We start from the raw sequence: 13,335 nt of genomic DNA on the forward strand, positions 1-13,335 counted from the left end.
TTTTCAGCATGTCCTCTTTGCTCTTTCGGGATTTTTCTCAAATTTTGAAGCCTCTGTGATGTTGAACATCTGGGCAGTCCAGTCAAGGTCACTGTACACACAGAAATGACAACATTTAACACGGGCAGCATTGTATCCACTATCTCCAGACATGAATTGTTACACTGAGGAGTTCTCACTTGCAAGTTCTCACTTGCATTCTTTATCCCAAAGGAAAACACAACAGAAGCCACGAAATGGTGAGTGAGGAGTGAGAGGGGAGCTGGTTGCCGGGTAATCTGGAGTGCTAGAGGGGTTGAGTGAAGATGCAGATGCAGGGTGATCTTATCTCCTATCTCTTCACTAAAGAGTCTCCCAACATTTTCACAGGACTTAATCCTGGAAGATGTTTCAGTCACTAGGGAACAGCGGGGGCTCTTTAGAGCAATGTGGATTCCGCCGGGACCCTATGCGGCGTGCCTGTGTTCAGAAATGGTCCCCTGGCCGAAGAGTGCACCGTCACTGGGACAAGGGACACAGTGGCTCTGCCTATAAACCCGCGCAGGCATATTGCCCACGCCTGGATGAAGCTTTGCTGAGATAACTGAAGCAGATTACCGCGACGTGATAGACCACATCAACGGGCTATTCCACATCTAGACGCTGCCATGCATGCCTCCATCAACCCCCTTCCTCTCCACAAACATGTCCACCCAGACAAAAAAAGCCGCTTACGGTACACCGCTCCTCTGCCTGTCCTTCTGCAACTGCTGGCTGCTGCTGCGATTGGGTACTTTCCTCCTGGCTTGAGAAGAGCTCCTGGCTGCATGCCTCCAGGAATCTGCGGTTTCTTCCCCATCCCAGGAGCTTCACTCGCGGTTTCCTCTCCCCGCAGCCTCCTCCTCCTCCTGTCCCCAGCCTGCTCAGAAGTGTCCATCGTTACCCTGGGATTGGCAGTGGGGTCACCCCAAGTATGTTGTCCATCTCCACGTAAAAGCGGCAGGTCGTGGGGCGGATCCGGATCTGCGATTCCTTTGTAATAGGCACTCCGCAGCTCTTTAACTTTCACCCTGCATTGTAGGTTGATGGCCCCTATCCAGCATGTCCCTTGATATCTGCTCAAAGATATAGCGCAGCTGTGCCTGAACAGACGCCTCACCCCAAACACTGATGAGGTCCTGCAATTCACCTGTGCTCCATGTGGAGGCATGGTTACCTGTAACCTGTAACTGATTAACTGATTGCACTCCACACCTGGCTGCAGCAAACAGGAAGGAGATTTTTAAATTTCCCGGGCATTTAAAGGGCGGGTCACCTGAGGCAAGAGCAGTAGAGTGCAAACTGATGTGCAGAGTGGCTGAACAGGAATTCTGGGATAGCTCCTTATTCCCTGGAGGACAGGTAAAGCGCTGGTGAGTGTCGCTGAGCAGCGCTGGTGTCACCAGCGCTGCACTCTTATACCCCAACCCGGATGGGTTTTCAGCCAGCGCTGCAACCAGGAGTTGCAGCGCAAGTGTGGACGGGGTGTTAATTGCAGCGCTGGAAAGCCTCCACCAGCGCTGCAACTTGTAAGTGTAGCCAAGCCCTCAGGGTGTCAACATGTTAAACTCTATGGGCAAGATGATCAGAGAGGAGCAAGGGAATTGTTATGCTAGCAGGTGTTAATGGATGCCCTCAACCAGTTGTCTGATCCACAGACAACCACAGCGCTGCTTCAGACTGTGGCTGTGCTAAAGAGCTGGCAGGGGCTTCCTGTGCTCTCCATTTTTACCCCTTTCCCCAAAATCAATAGCATTCTTCCTGGAGGCAGTATTCAAAAGTTATCACATTACAGATGGACAGACAAATGCCATTGAGTTGACTGTAAGGCCTTTGCAAACTCAACCAATAAATACACTTAGAAGGTACATTTTTGCATTCTTAACACTCAATATTTTTAAAACAAAATATGAGAAAATGATCAGTTCACAAACCAGTTTGATTGCACTTGGATATTTTGAAGTTTAAGGCACCAGTCTTACAAATTACTACCTAGAATCTGCAGAATCACAGTCAAAATTAGAAAGGCAGCTATATTAAGCTTTAACTGGCTATGAAGAATGGGTACTGTACATACACATGCAACTATTTTCCATAAAGATTTTACTATGCATCTCACAACACAATCTTGTTTTAAACAATAAGATGTTGTTCCAGTCCATCAAGTACATAAGAATTTTTAATACATCCTAAAGATCAATTATCCAATGATTGACTGATTAAATAGGCCCATCGCAGCACTGAAAGGACCATTCTATTATTTCAGACAATTATCTATATATTCAGGCTTTTAGACGTGGTTGAAAACTTTTATAACCTTTCATAAACTACTGTATGGTTTGTTTGTTTTTTGGGAAGGATTATTTCCTTTTTTTAAGCTGGGGAATGGAAAATATTACAGGTACATAATATTGAATGACATTGTAGTAGATAGGTGTGTGTGTGTGTGTGTGTGTGTGTGTGTGTGTATAGTTAATAAAACACAACCTTAATTTTAATAGAAATGTTTATGTATTTTTAATTCCAATTAAAACTTTATTTAAACATTTTCCTACAGGGCTTGGAAGCCAAGCACCACAGTATTTTGCAAATACATGAGAACAAGAAAGTGAAACTGACCAGTATCCTTTCATTATCAAAGTGCTGAAAGGGAAGAAAAGAACTGAGGAAGAGTAAATCAGATGTTAAAAACAATTTCCTTTTCAATAATCTGATATTGTTATTAGTAACAGTGCAGAGAAAATATTTTCTATCAACATATTTGACCGGGGACCTCATATTTGGAAAAATGTAGGTGCTCACTGTCTTTGATTTTCAGACCAATTAGTTTTATTTCAACACTGTCTCTTTAAAATTCTAGGAAATACATAAAAGACAAAAAATTAAAAGCTCTGATTATGTCTTTAAATGTACAATATAATCTCTCTCAGAAATCCTGCCTAAGCAGGGATGTCACCACATTATAAGCTTAAAATTACATCTGTCCCACACAGAAAAATTGTCCCTAAATTTGTGCGTCACTTAAATAAGAAATGCAGTACCATGAAACTGAAGTTATGGAAAATGTTATTTGAAACTAAAGAAATTACACCCATATAATTTTAATAATGAAGTGCAATGAGTTTAAATAAATAAAAATCTATTAAGACTCCAGAACAGTAACGGAATAAATTGATGAAATTAAAAACTCACAAATGAATACATTTTAAATTCAAGTATTTGAAAATCATCTCTTTTTCTACTGATCTGTCAGGGCCTGAATTCTGGGTTTTTAATAAAAGAGTTGATCACATTAGAATCAATTAATCATAAGCAAGCAAAAGCTGGGTTCTTTATGCAGATCTAGGGGTATGTTATGACACCAGTACTTTCTCTCAGCAGAAACCCAGAACTGTGAACTCATGTTCTAAGAAAAAAGGAGTTTCAAATACTGTTCTAAAATGCATTTACATTGCAATTTTAAATCTACTTAAGTGTTCTGTTAATGCTTAGGCATCTAAAATGGTTTCTAGGCTAAGGCTCAGATTGTACAAACAGCTTACAAACATGTGCAACTTTACTCAACACAACTAGTCCTCCTGAACCGAGACTGAAACATGCTGTACATGTTAAATATTTATCTGTGGACTTAAAAAAAAAAAAGACTTTTAAGCCAATCATATTCTTCTTTAGCAAGCCTAGACAAAGGAGAAATACGTTTTTTTCTTCATTTGTAATCCCATGGAGAAACTATTAGAAAGATACAGAGGTCTGTTCCACATGGCACGAATAGCAAAGGAGTATATTCTCACACTAAGAATGGAAAGATTGTGTGAAGGAATAAATTTGCCACATATGACACCAGAGAAGAGAGCACAGAAACAAGGTCCCTGAGAGGATGGCGCAAGACCAAGCAGAGTTTTGAAAATAATGGGCAGTCTCCTCTATTGCTTGTACTTTATGAAGCAATTTGATTTGGCAGCCTTTTACACCCACTTTGCAGAGGTAAACAGCTATAAAAAGTGCAAGGCAGTGGAGAATTAGGCCCCAGGAGAGAGATTTTGAAACTGTAGATAGCAAAGTCCACAGACTCTGTAGCCATGGTTTCCAGTAGGAATATTTTTAATCCAAAAATATCACTGTAATGATTTTTATGTTTTTTAAAACATTGTCTTCAAATATTTGTAAAGTCTTGGAATGCATATAAGCAGAATTTCAAGTGTTAAAGTCTTTGGGGTTGTGTGTGCCCATCTGACACATACACATCATTTGTGCATTTATACAGAAGATCATTCAACTCCTTTGAAGTTATAAGGTAAGTAATTCTGATATCCACATGAGAAGAGAAAATGATTTATCTTGTAATTCTGCATCTCTGAAGTTATAATCTTGCAGGATTCTCACGCCTGAATCTTGGCTCCGTAAACAGGCAGAACTTCCCCAAATGCTAAAGGGTTTTTTGTTTGTTTGTTTGTTTCTAAGTAGTATTGTATGAGAGCATGGGTCATTCCACAACTAGCAGCTGCATGTCACTATATAGAGGCTAACAACCATCTTTGATGTCTGCAGTACTTTCTTCATCAACAGGTCCAAAATAGGATCCAGGAGAATGGTAACCCTATTGGATAGGAGTTCCTGGCCCAGGTTTCTCAGTCATAAGCCCTTCTAGCTTCTACCATAACCAATTCAGTCTGCCAATACAGCCAATTGTTTAAAAGAGTTATAGTAAAATCAGTTCCTCAAACAAAGTTGCTGTCATGGAACTCCATTGCAGAAGAGAGATACTTGGCATCAGAAGAGCCACCAGCTCGTGACCAACTAGGAATCATTGTCTCCCTGCTCCCACGTAGTTAATTGATCATGGCATGCTGACAGGGGAGCTTGGAGCATCAACCATGGATCAAAAGGCACTGACATTCAGTGCACGAGGAATCAGGGATACCAGCATCAAGACCAATATTTATGGCCAATGCTTCAGAATCTTGGTGTGCAGATATCGACTTTGATGTTCCCATGTGTTCAGATTGTGCTGACAACTCCAAAAAATCTAGATATATGTAAGCTTGGTGTGATTTTCCTCCCTTCGAAAAGCTCTTCTTTTCCTGCAAGGGTGGGTGAAAAAGTCCACTAAAAATCCCACAAAGGCTTTTATTAAATGAAACAGAAAATACTATGCGATTCACTTTATATGAATTATTCCTCAAGCATAAAACAGGCACACATTGTCCAAAATGAGAAGTTTGCAATTCTGTAAACAAAACACAATTGACTCCCCAGTTGACTAATTAGTAATGCTTTCCAATTTTATATTTGCACTGAGATACAGGTATACTTTTATCAACCTCTCTGATTTTTCAGCACCTACCTTATTACAACAATTTGACCAAACCAATCCAAGTGTACTAAATATGTGCTCGATTCATGCAGAACTGACTCGACAACTCTCTCAAAAATTGACAAAATTCTCAATCAAAATGATCTGACTTCTGTGATTTTAATTCCCACAATTTCCTATCATTTTGATGCAACAATTTGTGACACAACTTCCTTCACAAACATAAATCTGGGTTAAAAATCTAAATCTTCAATGTCAAGCGAGCAAGGAAATCAGGTTAACAATTCTTCAGCCTTACTTTTGCCTTTCCTTCTTGTTCTAGGCTTAACCTATACTACAACCTTTGTATATAGGATCACTAAAATTGCAAAAAATGCAAAGGTCCTCTGCATTGTATTTAATATTTTGTCCTTTGTGTAGTTCCAGTTATTTTTTGTTAATTAATTCAAACTAGATTTTCACCAAGACCAGGACAGCGATGTCATCATCCTGTACGTAGTCATCCAAGTTTCTCCAAAACCTCCTTCAACGCTTTGTTAAAGTTTAGTGTCTCTCTTGATGAAGTCCTTTGTAGCAGTTTCATAGAATGCACCCCCAACACTGCTAGAGACACTATTATCCTGAGACTGCTATAAACCTTTGTTGGAAAGCTAGGTACATCATTCCCAGGTTTATCTTTATCAGCCACGAGGCAGATGGTAGTTGTGAAAGAATGTTTTAACTTCTGTTGCATTAGGTTTCTTTGCAAGTTTTATGTAACATGCTGAAGATCTACATGTCAGAAATTTAGACTGCCTGCACCAGATAAGTTCTCTCATCTTTGTCACTCTATCTTCATTGTCTGAACAAATAGTAGAGACCTCCCTGTCATACTTGTCTCTGTATCTGTGGATGGCATCGTCATCCAAATGCACACAACATTCTTCAGTTTCTTTACAGAGACAGAATCAATGGCATTCTGCAGCAACACATTTTTTTCTTTGCATGCATGCTTATAGCCAATTATAGGATCATTTCTCATGTTTGACCAAACATCTTCATTAATGTTGATTCTTTTAGTCTTTCTTTAATTTTTCCTCTATTCCTTCATTTGCAGCATCTATTAATAGACCTCTAATAATAGGATATATACCTATCTCCTACAACTGGAAGGGACCTCAAAGGTCATTGAGTCCAGCCCCTGCCTTCACTAGCAGGGCCAAGTACTGATTTTTGCCCCAGATTCCTAAGTGGCCCCCTCAAGGCTTGAACTCACAAGCCTGGGTTTAGCAGGTCAATGCTCAAACCACTGAGCTATCTAAGTTAAAATCTGCCACTACAGACAGGTCTAACCCCAAGCCCTGGCACATAGTGGCTGAAGACAACTCAGGCTTATCTTTCAAGGACTTCTCCTTCAAGACCCTAAATTCTTTAGAGCTTTGAGGACTTTTACTTGTCTCCTGCTGTAGAGCTGAGATTCAGGAGTAAGATTCCTGCACAGATGGAACATTTAGAGAAAAAGCACTTACCATGCACCTTTAACCATCTCACTTGAACTCTGCCCATTAATTCCCCCTGGGATTTAGTCTAATATTCCAAAACCTTTGGACAGCATCAAACCACCACTTTAAAACAAAACAAAATCAAAAAATAAAAACAATCTCCCAGAGACTTTTCTTTCCCTTTCCTGCCTCCAAAGCATATCAACACTCAAATTAGACCAGCACAACTCATAGGTTTTAAGTCCAGACACCTCACAACTCATCAGATTTTCAGAAGTGTATGGTATTTCTGAGTACCTTAAATGGCTGGTTGTTCAATCTGAGACATTATAAAGTGCCCCAATTTTCATAAAGCGCAGAGCACACACCCTCTGAAAATGCTGGCCGTATAATTTATTTTATATTATACATAAACATACAATCACTAGGCAGTCAATTTCAACAAGCATGACTGGGCTCCTCTTGCTTTAATATTCATGTCACAGAAGTAAAAATCCAGGCAGAAATGAAAATGTGGCATCCTGAGCCAAAGACAACTTACCACTCAGCTGGTAAGTTGGCAATTCAATTTACAAACCTGGATTCCTGCATTTTAATCCTTTGTAGAAAGGTGGTAATATATGAGCAATATGAAAAGAGCTGGATTCAGATCATTAGAGGTTCACAAGCCAAACACATGAAGCTCTGGAGGCTGTCCAAAACAAAATCATGCCTAGGTGGTGATGTCCGTTCAATAAAAACTCAATGTCATAATTATCCTCTCACTTTTTCCCTGAAGAGTATTAGTAATCATAACTGTAATGTTGCTCAGCCAATTACATTAATGCTGTGAGAAGATAGATAGGGCCAGCAGCCAATCACTGTGCCAGGTCATTGCCTGTTGACAGATAATGTACAATTATCGAGCAATTAGTAAATGAAGTGAAAAATTCAAACACTCATCTCTGAATAACACAGAATAATTCCTTTAAAAATAAAAATATGTTTTAATAACTTTGCTTTGGCTGTAGCTAAACAAAAAACTGAAGGCTCTTTTTTTCCACATCCCTTTCTAATGATAACTGGGTACTTTTTATTAAACTGGCCAAATGCCTTGGCTGTATTAAGCTGGCAACAAAGTAAGGTGTTGGCCTCCTTTAAACCAAATTGCCTCTTATAAATCCATTTAAAAAAATCTAATGAGGAAAAGAAAAAAGTCAGATGATGAAATACTGACACACTAGCTCAACACACTAATATATCTGAAGTAGCTGAGAACTCATAAGAATAGTATATTTGAAGTTACAAGCTAATTAGACACTTGTTGTGTATTCTATGCCAATGGGTAGATATTGGGATTAGATTGAAATAAATATATTTACCTGGTAGATCATTATTTTCAGTACTTTTCTATATTTAACACAAAATAAAGTAAAAAAAAATCTGCAACTAGTTAGCTCCATGTAGAGACAAAACACTGTTTTCCATGCATTATCAAAAAGGCTTGTGCTTGCAATTGAGTATAGAATTCTCAGTCTCCAGTAACAACTCTAATCAGAAATCTAGCCAAAATTTGCCAACATGCTTTTTTGGATAACTTTAATCTATTTTCCCCTTCAGAAAATAACTACTGCATCTTCACTAATTTATAGTGAGAACGTGGGTAATTAATCCTCTTAAAAAGGGTGAGAAAGGAGCAGAAGAGGTCACCATCAACAGTGAAATCCAACTAGACTAGAGGAGATTGTTACATTTATATATCCTCTGATACAAAAAGAAAAAAAAAGCAACCTTTGACTTTAAAAAGAGAGACAAAGAGAGAAAAGAAATAAACCACAGAAAGCCTCGATAAAAATCAACTCTGATGCAAAGACATGACAGGCTCTCACACACTGAACAATATTGGTCTCGCTCCAATAAACTGGTACTGTGTTAGTGTAAGCTTGGAGTTTTTCTTCTTGTGGATGAGAAAACCTATTGGGGCGGGGAGAAAGGGAGAGAAATGGATACCTATGTGGGTTAAAAAAACCCAAAACAAAATTCACATACCAAAGAGATATACAGAGCTAGGTGATGTCAACCAAATTTTTTTTGGCGTTCAACATGTTCTTCTCCTAAAAGATATGTCTGTAGCATATTAAATAGTTTAGATATAGTGTGAAATTTAAGGAAACAAATTTATGTCATTATCTATTCATTTTTAAAATAGCCCCTTACCTTCATTCTGAAACCGAAACACTTTGATTTGAGCATTTTCTTGTGGCCTGCACATTAAGCAGAATGGCAGAGGGGAAGAGAAGAGGAGAGAAACGAAAGCAATACAGAAAAATCCTCCACCAACCTGTTGCTGTGGATACTGCATTCCTCCCAGGGCTCCCGAGGTCCGTCCCTGCATTCCCATCGGATATCGCTGAGGTCCTGGAGGGCCATATGACTGCCCTGGGTATGGACTGCTTTGCTGTGTCTGTGAATGAGGGTTATTGCCCATTCCATACAACTGAGGTCTCTTCATTACCATTGGATCCATTGGGCTGCCCTGTTATTAAACACAAGCAAAGAGCTGCTTTAAACATACTGTAGGAAGAAATTAGAAACACCTCTTAATATAGCACAGATTATATCTGTATTTATTCAGCACAGTGAACCTTTATTCTGGACACATCCAACGATTAGACATACAAAAATGCGGAGAAGTATAGGGATCTACAAGCAGCATGTTCTAATTTTCCTATTAATTAGAAAAGAGTTTTGAAATATGGAAATGAGACTTAAATTCCGAGCTATGACAAAAATATTTTGCACATGTAAGCAAAAAAAGAAAAAAATGGCATTTAAATTTTCTATTATCTCTGCAGGAGATAAAAAAAATCAATAAGCACACTATAACATATATAATGATTAGCAATACTGTCTTTAAAGTATTCTTCCAGCTACACCAATTTTATTTACGTGTAAAGACACAGTCTTGGGCAAAAATTTTAGCCTGGAAAAGGTGGCTAGTTTTCAAATTCATAAAAGAGATGGTGGAAGAAAAAGGAAGTTTTGAAGGAGCATTAAGCATATATGTTATGTTACATTTCAGAGCCTTTGCATTGCAATCATGTGCATTAATAGGCTTCCAAATCATAATGTGGGTCATAAGCCACATTTCACATGAAAGTCAATTTGCTTCCTTGCCAGACCTCAGAAAATCCAAGACTGGAATGGTTTGGGTTTTTTTCGGTTGTTGTGTTGGTTTTTTGTTTTTGTTTTGTCAGGAGGTACCATGCATCTCAAGAGTTTCATGACTGGTGTCAACCAGTGTGTGACACCTTACTGTCACCTTTTTAACTAGTGAGGACAACTGAATCAGATCAAGAGTATAAACTGTCAAGTGCAGCTCTATCATGCTCCCACAGTGCTGAGCTACAGCATGTATCCTCTACCTCTTAATTAATGTGCATTAATTCGAGGTACAGAAAAGTTACACTTAAAGGGAAAAAAAAGCCTAAAACAATATTAGCTTAATTAAAAGCAGGGTTTTCACAGAATCACACAAATTAGAAAAGGAAAAGACTTACTAGTTTATCCAGTTCATTTCCCTCTCAGTGCAAGCATATTTTCTAAAATTCTGCCCAATCTAGTTTTAAATGTCTCATGGAATGGGGCTTCTTTTTAAAGGAGATTATTCCACAGTCTAGTAGGCTATGATACCAGTAAGTTTTTCCTGATATTCAATTTAAATTTTCTTTTTCTTAGTTTCATCCCATTACTGCTACTTACACTTTTGTAATACACTAATTTTTATTTCTTTATGTTTACATCTGTCAAAAATCTGTACAGTATATCTCCTCCAAATTAGTCATTGCTTAGCCAACCATATATATTTAGTTATTTTCATCTCTCTCCTCACAAATAAATCACTCAAACCCATAATTTTTATCATTGGCCTTCTGTAACATCCCACCAATTTGGCAGTATCTTTCTGATAATGAGGTATGCAGCCCTGAATGCAGTATTCCATGTGTGACCATACCACAGCTGTGTAGATGGGAACTGTTACTTCTTTGTGATATGCCTCTATGCATTTATTTCAAAAGTGCATTAGCCTTCCTTGATACCACATTAAATTGAACGCTCTTCTCTAATTTGAGATTCACTATTGCACCTATATCTGTTTCACCGGGTTTCTCTTTGCTTTATATATCTGACATTTCAAATTATTTTTGCCAGATTATTAGCTTGCATTTGTTTTCAAATTGAGTGTCACTGGATAATTTTCTGTGCATATTTCATATGTCTCTAGGCCACTATGTATTATTACTATATTCTCACTATAGTGTTTGCAACGCTTTCCAATTTAGAATTATCTGTGAATTAATTAAATTCACGTTTCCTCCCCCTTCTAAAGCATTAAACAAGATGTTATATAAATCAGACTTAACACTCCCTGAGCTTCTTTCACTAGACTCTTCCCTTACTCAAAACAATACCTATTACCCTTCATTTTAGATTATTTCTTCCAGGTTTCAATCCACTTGACGATGTTCACATCCAAACCAATTTCAAGTGCAGCATTTCTGCTACATGGTATCAAATATGGGGCTAAAAGTATAGGCTTCATAATTAGCAATTCCAATAGTTACAGTTAACTGACACTTTCCATTATAAGATCATATTTTCAGTTCATAAAATAATAGAATTATAGGATTAGAAGGGACCACAAGGGTTATCTAGTTTAACTCCCTTCCAAGATGCAGGATGTCTAAACTCCCTTCCAAGATTTAGTGGTGTCTAATGCATCGAAGATGGATGGCTATCCAGCCTGCTTTTGAAGGTGCTTCCATAACCTCCCCAGGGCATTCTGTTCCATTGTCTGCTTATAACTTTCAACTAAATTGCTTATAACTTTGCCAAACCTTAACTATTTGGACTGAAACTTTCCAGGAGTGGCTCTACCTGAGGTTGAGCGGTTTTTTGTCTGTTTGATTTTAATTTGGCAAAAACAGTTCACCCATTTCGCAGAATGAGGTTGGGGAAAAATAAATTGGTTATGTTAAAAATTCTTATAGCTTTTTCACTGAGAAGCTTTAGCACCTCCATGCTTTGGAGCAGGAACTTGGAATTTGCTCGGAAAGTTATCCTAAAGCCTTTTGCTCTTTCTATGAAAAATTGCCCAAATATCGAGAAGGGACTGGAAGCCAGGGATGGGGGGAAACACACAAGGAACCAGGGGGAAGGTAGGGTGCGTGTATGGTGGAGGTGGAGAAGAAATGGACAAATGGTGCCATAGGACTGACTGAATAATGAGACTGACACAAGAAGCTGAGGGGGAGGGGACAGAAGAGACAGGTCTCTTCACCATTCCTCTGCTCTCAGCAAATATCTGTGAACCCCACTGGCTGGTCCACACAAGGATTACAACCTGTTACTACTATCAGTAGTACTATCAGTTGCTCTGTAAACTCAAGTGGCAGAGCATGCAGTGGCACTAAAAGTTTCAACACACTTGATGAACTTTGCGGGTGTCAATATGATTCCACAAGATGAAATTTCTGTTTTTTTCAATTTGCATTTTTAAAAACCTTAGGAAGTAACATATAAAAAAAAGCTAAAAAATGTTAAGCTTGCAAAGTCAAATACTCAAAAATTACAAAATGCCAAAATTAAGGTTGTCTGTGAAACCTTATTTTGGCCCCCTTGTCCATGAGCATTCCGATACAGTCTTTAAATTACATAACATAGTTTTTCCCACAGGACCCAGTCTCATTCAGGGCACAGGATAGACCTGCTCTAAGAAGGAATCAAGGTTGTGCAGTGAATGAGGCTCTTGTATGTAGGACCTCTGCTTCTCTCATTTGTTGCAAAAGCCAGAAACTTTTGCAGTAAACGACGCAGGAGATTATAGGAAAAGAAAGGATGGTCTCATGGTTAAGGCAGCTGAATGCTACCCTGGAAAACCAGATCCTATCCCTGCTTCTGCCACAGTGTTCGTATGTGATGTCACTTAAATCAAACTCTTCCCAGGTGGTCACTAATTTTCTGGGTGCCTGATGTGAAATCCTGGGGTCTGGTTTGCAAAAGTACTGAGCACTCACTGCTACAACTGAAATCAATGAGCTGTGCTTTGAACACAAAGTGCTATATAAAGGTACGTGCTCAGAAAAAAATCAGGCCACAGGCATCTTAAATTGAACCCCCCAAATTAGTGGACACTTTTGACCTTAATCTCTCTATGCCTCAATTCCCCATTTAATAATGGGAATAACACCACCCTCTCATTGCACAGGTGTGTTGTGAAAATTAATTAATGTTTGTGAAGCACTTAGATACTATAGTGATATGTGTCATAGAAAAACCCATGAGAAAATTATTAATTAATAATAAAAACCTTGTTTCTGGCAATTTCTAACTTTTGAGTGCTTCACTTTGCAACCATAATATTCTTTTAATGTATTTTTGGATGTGCCCCCCTTCTTCCACTACTATAAAGTTTGTCGAGCAAGATTTGTTCATTTATAAATCTGTATTCAAGGTTCCTTTATCCTTTTGATGTTCAAGTAT

The 13,335-nt window shown here is 38.5% G+C and overlaps 1 protein-coding gene across 12 annotated transcripts in view; it reads right to left on the bottom strand.

The window, feature by feature from the left end:
- Positions 1–13,335, bottom strand: part of ARID1B (AT-rich interaction domain 1B) — a 405,616-nt gene that overhangs the window by 361,882 nt on the left and 30,399 nt on the right. For all 12 annotated transcript variants that reach the window (XM_039529451.1, XM_039529457.1, XM_039529455.1 and 9 more), the window contains exon 2: positions 9,134–9,328. In XM_039529451.1, coding sequence (XP_039385385.1) covers positions 9,134–9,328 — 195 coding nt within the window. The remainder of the gene's footprint in view (positions 1–9,133; positions 9,329–13,335) is intronic.

Source organism: Mauremys reevesii, linkage group 3 (genome assembly GCF_016161935.1).
Source record: "Mauremys reevesii isolate NIE-2019 linkage group 3, ASM1616193v1, whole genome shotgun sequence".
NCBI lineage: Eukaryota > Metazoa > Chordata > Testudines > Geoemydidae > Mauremys > Mauremys reevesii.